Source organism: Arvicanthis niloticus, chromosome X (genome assembly GCF_011762505.2).
Source record: "Arvicanthis niloticus isolate mArvNil1 chromosome X, mArvNil1.pat.X, whole genome shotgun sequence".
Lineage (NCBI taxonomy): Eukaryota > Metazoa > Chordata > Mammalia > Rodentia > Muridae > Arvicanthis > Arvicanthis niloticus.
In genome coordinates, this window is record NC_047679.1 from 63,357,707 (window position 1) to 63,372,489 (window position 14,783).

The window sequence follows — 14,783 nt, forward strand, 5'->3', positions numbered from 1 at the left end:
TGGTCAGCACAATCTGGCTCTGACAAATTGTCATCAACCTTTGGTTGTATTTTGGATTCTAACTTATGCTTCCTTTTATTTTGAACAAAAAAAGACAGCATTCAAGAACAAAAGCAGAAAATTAACACATGTGAGCAGCAAACAACAAAACCAAAACAGAGAGTTGAATTCAGGCTGACTAATTTCTTGTCCCATTTTCATTACCTTTCTTGAAGCAAACCAAAACAGAGAGTTGGATTCAGGTTGACTAATTTCTTGTCCCATTTCCTTACCTTTCTCAACGCGGCAGATTCCTGCGACAATCAACAGATCCTTCTTCCAGTAAAGTCCGTCACTGGGTCTCTCGTTCTTGCTGCCCCACGTTCGGGCACCAAAATAATGTTGGGGCCCAAGCTCGAGTCCCTGTTCAGGCGCCCAAAATAATGTTGGGGACCGCACTAGCCCCAAGTTGGGGCGGCCAAAATAAATGTTGCAGCCCTGGCAAAATGTTGAGGCCTGGGCTGACCCACGTTTGGGCGGCCACTGTATCCCGGCCCAAGCTGCTGCTCTGGTCTGCAGGTCGGGTTTCAGCAAGAGCGAGGGTGAGGGCAGATTCTACCTAATGTCTGATGTGTATGAATCTCTCTCTCTCGTCTGATGTCTGGTTCTGTCTTCTTTAGTCTGGTTCTAAGCCACGCCTCTAAGTTACACCTTTAATCATGCCCTTAGGTCTTGTCTCTAACTCTGATCTCTATACTTCTAAGTCATACTCTTAAGTCACACACCTTTAATCTCACACACCTTTAATCTCACGCACCTTTAATCTCAAGGTATCTAAGCCAAGATTATCGGAGTGTGCTCAGCTGTTGTAGGCTATTGTAATCCAAGTCTCATGTCAGGGTATATGGCTCAAGATGGCTGCAAAGCTGACAGCAGCTTTCTGCTAAAAGTCGGCTCCCAACATTTGTACGCCTATTTTCTTGTATTATTTCACCTTATAAGGATGCTAGAAGAATCTTGAGGGGAAATATAGTTCTGGAAATATCAAGGAGCATGTATAAGCAAACAGTAATTTAAACTCCTGCTACATTTGGCACCCAACCTTGTGTATACACACACGTTCATATTCTCTCCCTCTTTATCTCCCTCTCTCCACTCCATGAATTGCATAATTTAGTTATGTATTTAATAAGACAGGTTTACATCCAAAGATGCTCAAGCAAGGACAAGTATAAAATGTTAGAGAGTTACAGCCTTTTTATTTAGTACCCAGAGAATGCCAGTAATTTAACATAATTTTTTGATAATTTTTGCTCAATGTTTTAACAGGAAGAAAAATAAATATAACTTTGTCATCTTTGGCATGTTGTAAATTCAAAAGGATAGTGATTTCTTTAGCAGCACTGTGAGGAAAAAACACTATAGAATGCACTACTAAATATTATCTCATGATGAAAAATGAATGAAAATATCATGTCAAAAAGAACAGCGTTTTAAAGAAAATATTTACAAAACAAGTGATGGTATAAAATGTATAATAGGGGAAAATACAGTTTATAGAAACCTAGGGAACCTTCTCCTTTAATTTCAGCTTTTAGATTTTTAAGTATCTGTGAAGTGAATCTATGTACAATTTCTATTTAACAGCACTTCTGTTGAGGAGTGCAATGACATTAATTAAAAGTTTATATATAATTTATAAAAGTGCCAGTTTATTCCTAGGTTACTGGTATTCAAAATAATTTTACTATACTAAGAAAATCTTATGCTTTTGCTATAAGTAGTAGGTATCAGTTGCAGAAACAAATTATAAGTGAGAAAATATAATCTGATCCATATTAGTTGATAAAAGAAAAAAGACAACAAATTGGTCAAATGTCAAATATTAATAAATGCACATATTGATATACTCTCTAGAACTGTCCCACATAAAACTTGATGTTCAATAACAGCTATTTTTCAAGAATAACTGATACCTATTAAGCAGTCATTCCCAAGACTGTGTTGTCTGTGGTTTAGAAATAGTAATATAGAACAAACCTTTACTTGGTATATATGTGTACAGAGACATATACTTCTGCACATTTAGCTCAAACTTTTGCTAATCAACAACTGAAACATATATTTTTTTAATGTAATGAAGGCAATCTTAAATTTCTTTGTTCCAAAAGTACTTTTCTTTGGTAATATTCTTCATATTTCAAAGAAACATATGCTCATTATATAAGATTTAGTATATCCAAGTAGAGGGCTTCCACATATTAGCAATCATATTGAATTTTTGATAATCAAGCATTATCATTTTACACAAATTATAGACTAGACTCCACTAGTCTGTAAGACTAAAAGCAGGAACAGAGACTCCACAAGTGTAACAGATGTGGTGAGCAATCACTATTAATGGACTTATGTTCCTGCAGGTAATACAGTACTTAACCATTCAAATCATCTCAGCAATCACTGATCTCAAGATAAACACTAAAAATTTCTTAATAAGCATTGAACAGGAAAAAACCCAACCACTAAATAAATTTAATCATAATTATTTAACCTGGATTTACTACAGCTTGAACTATTATTGTAAAATAACGTGATAAAATGATCTCTGGGTCCTTCCTAAAATCTAGACAGAGAGTATAGATTTATGTATACATGGGATCCATGTATAGTTTTCATTTGAATTTCTGTGCTTTTTTTCTCTATTAATACAGTTATGGGTTGAATAAAAGTACTTATGTTACTCACTACGTATTGTGAGAAATGAAAATACAGGTAAATGTGAGTTTAAACAGGTAAAGAAATGGCTGCCAATACCTTTCACCCTCTACAACTGTTATAGAGATGTCTCTTTTCATTATATACAAAAACTTGGAATATTTGAAGACAAAATATAGAATGCATGGAAAGAAAGGAGCTCCACAACTAGGAAACATTTTTATTGAATGGCTTGACTCTGGGAACTTCCGAGTATGTTCCTTAATCCAGAGAATTCAACAATAACTGAATTTAAAATTATTCAATTTGATTTGATTGTTTGTAACTCCTCCAATTAGAAACACATTTACTTAATAGCATTATTCCTTGCAAAGTGCTCATTCTCAACTATCCACTAATAAGAAAATGTGCATTAATTTAGTGTTATAGCTTCTCTGTTGTTTTGTTAGCTGAACTCTGCTGTTCTGAAATGGAAATCTTGATCTGAAAAAAAAAAAGAGTAAAGTCCTTTTGGAGCACTGAATCCTTCTGATGATTTGGTAAGTCTTAATGGTGAAGAAATGTTGTGAGGCAATCAAGTAGGACTGTAGAAGGGTTTAGAAATCCAGATGAAGAGAATGAAGGAAATGGACAAACTGCCTAATTTAAAGTACAATTTTCCAGTGTACCTTAAGGCCTTAAGCTGTTGTTTTCTTTTGTCTTCTTTATATATGAAGGATCTCTTCTAGTTAGGGATAATATTAATTAAGTGATATAAATGAGTCTCTATGGGCATATTTCAGATACACCAAGTATCTGTTAACTTTGTGGGTTGCCAAACAAATGAAATCACACCAACCTACCCAGGGATGGTATTTAAGAGGTTCAATACCAGGAAATCAGAAAACAAAAACAAATAATAAAAGAAATTACACATTCCTAATAGGTTAAAAGTCTAATATCAGGAAATCAGACATCAGCACTACATTCTAATTTTCTTGCAAATGGTTTCCTAAAATGTTAATATCCACTTCCAGACAATGGATTCTTAGTCTACCTTAGCAGACCTAATGTTTTCCCTTTGACAAAAATAAGTTCAATATCCTTTCCACCCAGGACAGTAAAATACCTCAAAGTTTTACCTCAAAAATGTGCTGCTCTTAAATAATACCAAAGAGTACAAAATAACTGATCATGAATCCATTAGGAACTATAGTATGCTACAGTCTTATTGAATGTTTGTTTTAATTGGTCACTCATTTATAAAAGCCTTATTTTTGAAAGTATTTGAACCTTCACTCCTTCCACTCAAATTTATTCTAGAAGAAGAAGACATGGTAGGCATCCTACTGCTACTAAACAAGGGTGTGGCCAGGACTTTCTTTACAGTAGTGTTGTCTCTCTACTCCACAATCAGGCAAATGCATTAGCACGCCTGTATCTTTTGCACAGTCAATACTCACTGGAGGATGAGAAAGCATGATATTCATTGGTTAATCCTTAATGTTCCTTTCATATCAGGCTGTCCAACACAGATCTCTGATAGAGCTAACTGAAAGTTACAATAATTTTTTAACCTATTGTTTACACAAAGGCTGAAAGGTATTTTATGATAATGTTTCATTCTCCAGGTTCATTTTCTTTAATTTTATTAGATGGAAAGCACATATGAACATAGTATGTATCCTAAAACTTATGTCTTTGACTTCAACAAAACAACTCGTAAGGATGTGTAACAGCACAAAGAAGATCATGACAGGAGCATACTAATTTAGAATGTAGGGACACAACTGTTTAAATGCAGGTACTTATTGCAATAAAACAAAAAGAAAAAAGGAAAATTAACCAAATTGAAACACTAAAGTCACAAAATATCACACCAAGACTAGATAATTGTGTGGTATCAGATGAGCTGTTGTTTAATATTGTCCAATCATTTTAAAAAAAAGACACTTCAAATAAGAATACAGAATTTATATATCACATGTAGGAAACAGATATTTGTGCATTGATAAAGATCACTTACATTTTAAAGAGAATACATACAGTTTGTTTTTATCAAATTCCAACGTTACATGTCTCCTAGCCTAAATCACATACTCAGTAATCAGTTCTCTCTGAACTAAGCAAAGTAAAATGCACATCAAAGAGTACACCTAGCACACACAAGTAACACATTTCTATTCACTAAACAAAACTGATATCCTCCAGTTTACATTCATGAATTTTTTCTGTCAGTAGTAGTAGTTAATGGTATTTTCTTTAACAATATAAAATGACTTTTTAAAATTTTCAGCATTTGAAAAAAATCAATACACATTACACACTGGTTCTGCATTATAAATTTAATAATACCAATTTGGCCAGTTTATTATAAATGATTTTTAAATGTACTCAAATTTCTGTGTCAACCATTAATATTGTTTCCTATTTAAAATGTGAAATTATTTTCTTGAAGTATGTAGAATTATCTGATGCTTAATGAAATACATTATATTGTATCATATGTGCTAAGTGCAGAAGTCCACTATAATAAAACTTCAACTACATCACCATACGATTCAAGGTAGATCAATATGCTACACTGTAGCTCACACCACATGGAAATCAGGAACACAGCAGTGTAGCTTCACTTATAAAGGGGAAAGATGATGGTTAAATTCAATTGGTTAACTTCAAAGTCAGCTTAGATAACACCAAGATTGTATTAACACCATGAAGTGCATATTCAAAGGCTTAACTATGACATTTTTAGGAGATTACAACACCAACATGAAACCTTTGGATAAAAACATCTTCACATTCACTACAATTTCATTAGCTGTAAAACATTAGAAGGCTTATGAAAACTTTCTCTAGATGAAGCCACTTATGGATAATATACAAATCTGTCTGCACAAATTATTAGTGATTGAATTATTCTATCAAAACTTTGGCACCGACCATATCAGGAATTCATATATTAGCACGAATGTATTTTGCTCAGGCACCAAACTACTTTTACTATACATTTAGTATCTAAACAGACTCAAATGAATGGAGTGTGTTGGCTATGCACAAGCTATTAGAATACTTCTATTGTTCTTTTAAGAACAAAAGTTACATTTTAGGAAATGATGTTAAAATACTGATGATTATTTAGCATTATAACATATGAAAAGTATCTTGATTATTAATAATGAATTCCTAAACCATTTTTGTGTAAAATAATAAAAAATAGGTTAACTTTGTTTGAAAGGATTTTGGGAAGTTAATGTGCAGAGAAGTTAAGACCTTGTGGACATCAATTAATTATATAGTTAAATGTTTGAACACTACTGCAATATGACGTAGTATGAATATTATGGACCTATGTATGTTCATTTAAAATTCCAACCTCTCCAAAGAGGCTTAAACAGAATATTCAAGTAATGTGGCAGGAAACAAAATACCTTGGATATGAGATTAGACAAAATAAACAAAGCCAACCCACAACACACATTTAATTTTCTCTTCATCCAGTTAGCTGAGGAACACTAAGACCCTTATAAGCCAGTTGATGTTCGCTTTTTCATGTTACGTCTCTGAGCTAAACGGGAAGCAGTAACAGGCTCCAGGATTGGATGATGCCTGTTCTGGGTCCGAGCCAAGACAGAATATGGTGCAGCCACTGCTTCCTAAAATAATGACAAAACGTTACAAGTTCAGTAACAATCTCTGAGATAAAAAGTATTTCATAATACAAAACAAGACCTCTATCTATGAAATGTACCCTTTTATATAAGCTCCTGTAGCAAGGACCCAAGATACAGAATCAACCATGTTGCCTGGATGGATGGATGGATGGATGGATGGACGGACAAACAGACAGACAGAGATAGAGTTTGGAATATTTACACAGTAGAAGTTTTATTGTGTCACTCACAAGAAAATGAGTAGGAAACGAACATAGTCATGTTAAACAAAATAACCTAGATTCTAAAAACAAATGCTACACACTTTTTCTCATATATGGCATCTTTGTTTTACCAGACACATAAGGTAGCAAAGGATAGCTTTGCCTGACAGCAATGGAAGGGGAGGCCTTGGGTCCTGGGGAAGTGTAATGTTCCAGCATAGGGGGATGCTGGAACGGTGGGGTGGGTGAGTATGGGTGAGTACGGGAGCACTCTCATAGAGGCAAAGGGGAGGGGGCAGGGCAGATGTGGGATGGGGAGTTGGTGCAGGAGTAACCAGGAAGTGGGATATCATGGGATGGGGGTTAGTGGAAGGGGTAACTGGGAAGTGGGATATCATTTGAGATATAAACAAATGGAATGATTAATTTAAAAAAAAATTTTAAAATAAAACCAAAAAAAAAAGAGACAAAAGTACTATTACCATTACTGATGTAGAGCAAGATAAGGGGGATAACAGAAGGGGATATCAGGGGAATAAGAGAGTATATATGATCAAAATACATCATATGTATATAATAAAATGTTACCATAAAACCCATTATTTTGGGAAACTTATATAAGTTAAATATGATTTTATCAGAAAAGACATAGTAAAAATCAATGAGTTCATGAATGTTAAAAAAGAAACTAAAAAAATCTTCAAGAAATAAAGATATTTTACATAGTCATTTAAGAATCATCAGAGGGTAACATGAGAGCCTCACTACACATTAAGCATGTATTTGTTTGACCATAACAACCTGTGGTGGCTCATCTGAGTTTGGCTGATGACGCGGCAGTTGTTCTCTTTGTGTTATCCAAGGGTGCTTTAATACTTGTTCAGCAGTATAACGCTGATGTGGGTCCATGTGGAGCATATGAGAAAGCAAATCCTAAATGGATACAAAAATTAATTTGAAAATATATAATTTAGATTTCCTCAAAATATGAAAGCATCAAAAATGGTTTTATAATATTTTGTTTTATCAACACTTAGGAAAAAAACAGTATCTATATTCTGTATAGTTAGCTGAATATATACAGAACAGCAAAATCCTTTTAAAAGACACAAATTTGAAAGGGAGAAGATGGAGGGGAAAAGGGGAGAGCAAGAATGGCATAGACGCTCATGTATGAAATTCAAACAAATAAAAAGATAATCTTGAGACAGATTTTTCATTATACAGTAGTTTTTAAAAATTTTTTGTAAATCACTATGTACCAAATTTTTAGAACAGTGAATTTGTTAGTACTGAAAGAGGGGGAAAAATACTTAAGGTAGCGGGAGTTTGCCTGTAGTGTTTTAAATGGGCAAGAGAAAAGAGAGCTATAGAACATTGTTATAAATTAGACTCCAAGATGCAATGGTCTGTCTATACAGCTAAAACACAAAGGGTAAGTTGTGTGTTAGTTAATCAACTCTGTAAGTAATGGTTTTCTGCATTATACACTGAGGTCAGCAAAGTATAAATTTAATGTAAAGAAATTACTGTTATGATAGTGGTTCAGGCATCAGAAATCTTCATCAAATTATCTATGAATATGTGATCACTGCTATAATGAAACTGTGATGGAATATAACTTGATAGCAAGATATTATAAATTTAAAATACCAAATCACTTATGTAATACTTTGAGTAAACTATCCTTACCACTTTTAGGATAACAAGTGAACTCTCAACAATAATTTTCTTATAAAGAAAAATAATTTGTAAAATCTTTTATTACTGAAAACACTGAAACTACAGATGATATGGTAACAACAACAGATACAAAATAATGTTAATGTATTCTCCCAAATCCGTATGCTTAGGCAGGAAGACTGTAACAAGTTAGAGGCCAGCCTAGAATAAGTTTGGGAATAACACTAAGTTTGATCCTATTTAAAATAAAAACAGAAAAGAAAAAATATATCTGCTAAAATATTTCAGTGCTTTAGATAATCAAAATAATGAACTTGGACTAAAATACAACTGCAAAAACAGAAATTTCATATTAAAAATGAAACATGCAAAATTGTCTAGGGGAACAAAGGAAATACCAGGAAGAGAAAGGGGAGAGTGGGTTTGGGGGGTATATGATCAATGTATATTATATATTTGCATGAAAATCTTTAAAACAGACTTAATTAATAAATCATGAAAATTAAGAATGAACTCATGATTCTGGGTTAAGAGACATAAGGAAATATAGTGGGGAGGGGAGATGGGTAAGTCTGATTAGTTACAGTTGGATAGAATCAAGAATTTCTGGTATGCTACCACAGACAAGTATGATTACAGATAATAACAAACACCTAGAACAGAGAATTTTGAATGTTTCACTTTAAAGAAATGATAGGTATTTGAGGTGATATATTTAACCTACATTAAAATTATACAATGTATATATGTATTAAAGCACTACAAGTTATATCATTAATATGAACAAATTTTATGGTTTATGTGTCATTTAAAAACAAATATCAAATAAGCTTGGTAAAGTGTCACATACCTGTAACACCAGCATTGGAAGGTAGAAGCAGGAAGATCAGGAGTTTAAGGTTATCTTTGGCTATATTTCAAGTTTCCAAGGGAGCCTGGGCTGTACAAGGCATTGTCTTAAAAAGGAAAAAAAAAATCCCCCACACCAATCCATACTTTACAATAGAAAAACCAAACATTTAAAACACAAACTAACAAAGTTAGCAGAGAAAAATGTCCTGTAAGAGATGTGCAAGAAATCAGGCGAGCATCATGAATACCCCAACATACTACCTTGAATATGTTCTGGCTGCTGTGCAGGTAAGGAGACAGCCTGTACATCTAATTAAGAAGACAGAAGTGCCATTCACAGAGACCAACATAGAGTCAGAAGATGGGTTATGAAAGGGGGTAGAAGAGAATGAAAAATTACAAAAATCTACAGGTTATTTCCTTCATGTGTTTAGTATTTCACAAATGAGGAAAACCTTTTGATTTTCAGAAGATATATCTGAAAAGATTGGATTAAACTCAGAACTACTACATGGTGGTGTCCACAGTTTTTCACAAGTATTACATTTCATTCATTCGCAATTTTGGAACATAATATTTGAAGAATACTTTGATTATATTTATTATAATTTTTATAGTATAAATTTTTAAACATAATTTTTGTGTTTTAAAAGAATCTTTGTTTTTTTTAGATATAATTTATTTTCATCGTATATACACATATTAACAAAAATACAACTAGAGAAAAAAACCTGAGAAGTTATGCTATGCTTCTATCAGCTTTACTGGAAAACATTGAAAGTTTTAAAAGGTTTTTGATAGAAATTCCACCTAACTGGTGAGTAGCCTGAGATTAAACACTGCTGTAGTCTTCTCTAAGGAACTCTCTAAAATAAAGATGTACAGCTATTACTGCTCCTCCAAATGTAACTGATGCCTAGACCAAAGGTCAAGAATATTTATAAGGAATAGAAAAGTACCCAATACCCACCAATGTAAAATTCACTATTTTTGCCATGTTGTCCAAAATTAGCAGGAGTACAAGAAAAGCAGGAAAGTACAATGAATAATAATAAAAAACTGATTCCAGAACTGACAAGTTAGAATTTATAGACAGAAACTTTAAGAGTTATAACTGTACTCCAAATATTCAAAAGTTGAGACACATGATGTAAAAAAAATGACCCATCAAATACCTAAATCTGAATACTGAAAATGAAGTTAAAAATAAACTAAATATAACAGCAAATATAGCAGAAAAGGTGACTGGCAAAGACAAAGTAATAGACATTGCCCCAAATGAAAGAAACTATTAAACAAAGATGCAGAAGAGCAGAGCATTAGTGAACTGTGGGAATATTCAAGTGGCCTAACATACATGGACAACTGGAACTCCAGAGGAGAAAGAAGAGCTCCCTTGATTTCCAAATTAATGAAAATTACAAACACGTTACATACACACACACACACATACACACACAGAGAGAGAGAGAGAGAGAGAGAGAGAGAGAGAGAGAGAGAGAGACAGACAGACAGACAGAAGAAGGTAATATCAATTGCATTTCAGAGAATATTTCAAATGAGAATACTGTGGAATAACACCTTTAATGTATTGAAAGGGAGAAACAATTTTAAACACTTATTTTTTTTAATATAGCCATATTCAAAACTAAACAGGAAGATTGTGAAAGAAAGATAACTCTTCCTCCAAAAATCTACAACTGAACATTTAATTTCCCTGTAGTGGCTAAAGGGAAAAAATGATTACATGAAAAGGTAAGGGAGGGTACTAGAAAACGTTAGAAAGAGATGAGGCAGAATTCAGGAATGTTGAAATTTAGATTAGAAATCCAACTCTAACACAGTAGGAGAAGATTCCCTTCAGCAGAGTTTTAAGCAAAAGAGATAAAAGAAAATGTCTATCAGTTTTGTAGGTGCACATATGAACTTTAGGGAGGGAGAGAGGGAGGGAAGGAGGGAGGGAGGGAGGGAGGGAGGGAGGGAGGGAGGGAGGGAGGGAGGGAGGGAAGGCAGAAGGGAGGGAGGGAGGAAGGAAAGAAGGAAGAAAGAAAGGAAGGGAGGGAGGGAGGAAGGGAAGGAAGGAAGGAAGGAAGGCAGAAGGGAAGAAGGGAGGGAGGAGGAAGAAGGAAGGGAGAAAGGAAAGAGGGAAGGAGAGAGAATGAAAATAAAAAATAAATATGAAATCAACAACCAACATAGCAAGCAGACATTGAACTACAGGTCTTCTTTGCAGTTTTACAGTCAAAACATTTGACCAGAGAGATCAGAAAAATACTTATTTTTATTATCTTCAAACTCTAAAATCTCCCCTTCTCCAATAACTGGGCAAGTAAGTATCCCAAGAATCAGTGTCAGCCCAGGAAATTGGTTGTAACCTAGATGCAATTCACAGCTACAGGTCTGCTTAGGTGGAAAAATAAGGGAATGATTAGAAAAGAAAGTCCAAGTTGATTACATCTGGAGGTCTACAACTGGACCTGTGGCAAGAGACCAGCTGTGGGAGAATACTAGCAGAGACCAGTATATCTAGGTCATGTAGGAACAGTCAGTGTTCCATACCTGACCCTTAAATACATATTGCTTTAGTCTGATAGATTAACATAATCTCAAATCACTGGAAACATTTGGTGGAAACATAGCTCGCCTCAGGCATTTTTTCATGCTCACACATGCACTGGCAGAACATGTTTGGTGTAAAGGGGTATCCAACTGTTATAGATCTGTGGATTCATCTAGCAGATAGGTTAAGGGGAGGACCAATACTCCTGTATTGCCTAGCCTGGATGAAAAAAGCATTTCCAGGAATTCAGTTGAGCCAAGGTCAAAATACTTTACAGCTCTTTTTGGCCTGACCATCGAGAAAATAATTAAATGCCCAAACACCTCCTATAGCAAGTAAACTGAAACATAAGAAGGCCGAGATCACTACACTATAATCTTCATGAAGTGACAAATACTAGCTTTTTATTGTTTTTTTCCCTTGTACTATTTTTTTATTGTTAAAATTTTAGCTTTTTTTTTATCTTTTTTTTCTTTTTTTTATTAGATATTTTATTTACACTTCAGATGGCATCCCCTATCCCCATTCCCCCCCAACCCCCCTTAGGAAACCCCTATGCCATACCCCCTTCTCCTTTTTGCATTTATACATATTTTTAAAAAAATGTTAATCATAGGCTTTATAAGTTTGGAATTGTTCAATCAGAGGTGTGACCCACTGACCGACCTAGATATAACAACTATCTTTGACTGGTGGAGATACATGAATATCTGCCTCCCTGTCTTCCCCCTCTTTCTCTCTTTCATCACCTAGCTTCTTCTCTCCTTCTTCTTCTCCTCTTCTTACTCCTTTTCTTCCTCTCAGTACTCCTCCTACCCTAGCTCCTCCTACACATCACCCTTCCTGTTAAAATGAAACTTTTCTCTCAAAATACAATTAGAGCATAATTATGCCAATTTGTACCAGTGAAGTACAGGATAGTCCTAATACCCAGTCCATCTGTTGACTAACCAGCTCCTCTGTCATCTATTCTAACTAGAACATTTAGTTCTGAACCTGGCTTTAGGATGAATGTCAGCTGACGACCATCCATTCAAATCTTTTCTCTTAAGGTCAATAACTATATGTTTTCAACCCCATCAGAAATACCTTGGGGGCACCATATCCTGAGGCATCCTAGAGATACCACTGTAATTAGGGCAGCTGGAAAAAAATCACAGAGACATCTGGACCCCTAGGAGTTCAGACACAAGCTAGATAACTGGAAAGACAGGCTTCAATCAGAGACAGAAGTACAGGTAGCACTAGAGTTAACCAGATGGCAAAAGGCAGGCGCAAGAACGTAAGCAACAGAATCCAAAGTTACATGGCATCATCAGAACCCAGTTCCCCCATCATAGCAAGCCCTGAACACCCCATCACACCAGAAAAGCAGGAATCAGAATTAAAATCACTTCTCATGGTGATGATAGAGGACTTTAAGAAAGACATAAATAACTTTCCCTTGTACTATTATTTCTGATGCTTTCATCCTGAATATGCTTTTTCTCTTTCCTCAGTTCCTTCTTTGCTCCTCTATCTTTTCACTATTTAATTATTCACTTTTTTTTTTTTTTTTTTTTTGGTTTTTCAAGACAGGGTTTCTCTGTGTAGCTTTGGCTGTCCTGGAACTCACTCTGCAGACCAGGCTGGCCTTGAACTCAGAAATCTACCTGCCTCTGCCTCCCAAGTGCTGGGATTAAAGGCGTGTGCCACCACCACCCAGTTTTTAATTATTCACATTTTTAACTTCCTTCAGTAATTCTTCAATTCCTAGATTTTGTTCTGTAAGATTCCTAACTATCCTATCTCCTGCTTATCTATCCTGGTATACTGTACTTGATATTTCTAATTGCCTTGTCCTACATTTAAACAATGAATTTGCTTTTTAATTATTGTCATCTGCTTTCTCTCTTCTGAGTGGTAATGGGAATCGTGTTTTGAACAAAGGCAGTTTGGATTTAATTCTGGCACTTGGGAGAGAAGCAGAAGGATCTCTATGAGTTTGAGGTCAACTAGGGCTTCATTAACAACCTATAAGCTTTCAATTTTGATTTATTCTATTTACTCATCATTATGATTCTATTTAAGTTCATCTGGTACATATGATGTACAATAGAAGCAAAACCCATAACATCTCACCAACATGGCTCTCTAAATATGTCCTGAATGAGAATGACACCAACAAACAAGTTAACATGGAAAGAGAAAAACCTAAGAACTTAACCCTCCACACCAAGAACTACAAGCAATAAAGAAATAGTTAGAGCAAGAGAAATATTCTCCCCCTAGAGAAGAGCAAACCTATTGGTTATCCAATATTAGATGGTCAGCCCTGAAAACATATACACACAGGTAAAACTTTGTATACATACACAGGTAACACACTATACAGACTAAGTGGGTTGAATCACACACACACACACACACAGACACACACAGACACACACACACACAGACACACACACACAGACACACAGACACACACACACACACACACACACACACACACACAGCCAACAAGTAAAGAAAGAGACCATGAATTTGAAAGGGAGGAACATGGGTTCCATTTGAGGAGTTGGACAAAAGAAAGAGAAGGGAAAAATAAACTAATTATAGTAAAATATCAGATCCTGATATGACAACAGAAGAAAGACATACAACAACTGCACCCTGGGATAGAACATCTAGAGTTTAATAATTTGATATCAACATAGTAAAACTGAACATATTTATGATTTATACCTTTGCTCCACGTGAAATATTGTCCCAGATTCCACCACTCAAAGAGAACCTCCCATTGCCTATACGCAGAAGTATTTCCTCAGGAGTATCATTGGGTCCATTGGAAAATGGAGTGTAGCTGTTAATACAATAAATTTTAATAAACATAAGAGGCAAATGAACATTTTATATATAATTAAAAGTGATCACTATATAAAATATTAAAAGCCATCAAGAACATTACCTAATATTCCTCTCTACTATTAATATGAAATTATAAATCCCAAACAGGGAGTTTAATCCTAATAAGTTATTTAATGCAGTTAAGACTCTTACTATTTCTTTGATCAGTTAATAAATGCAAAATAAGAGTAGACTTTTATATAAACAGAGTATTATAATGAGACCACAATAAAATATGAATATTCTATTCTG

The 14,783-nt window shown here is 34.6% G+C and overlaps 1 protein-coding gene across 3 annotated transcripts in view; it reads right to left on the reverse strand.

Moving 5' to 3' along the window:
* Positions 1–4,566: 4,566 nt before the first annotated feature.
* The window catches only part of Rps6ka6 (ribosomal protein S6 kinase A6), a 98,666-nt gene continuing 88,449 nt past the window's right edge, over positions 4,567–14,783 (reverse strand). For 2 of the 3 annotated variants that reach the window (XM_034486115.2, XM_034486116.2), the window contains exons 22-24: positions 14,370–14,487; positions 7,352–7,483; positions 4,567–6,329 (exon numbers count right to left, since the gene is read on the reverse strand). In XM_034486115.2, the coding sequence (XP_034342006.1) occupies positions 6,198–6,329; positions 7,352–7,483; positions 14,370–14,487 (382 nt within the window). In that variant the 3' untranslated portion in view covers positions 4,567–6,197. The remainder of the gene's footprint in view (positions 6,330–7,351; positions 7,484–14,369; positions 14,488–14,783) is intronic. The other variant, XM_076919114.1, reaches the window with a different exon arrangement.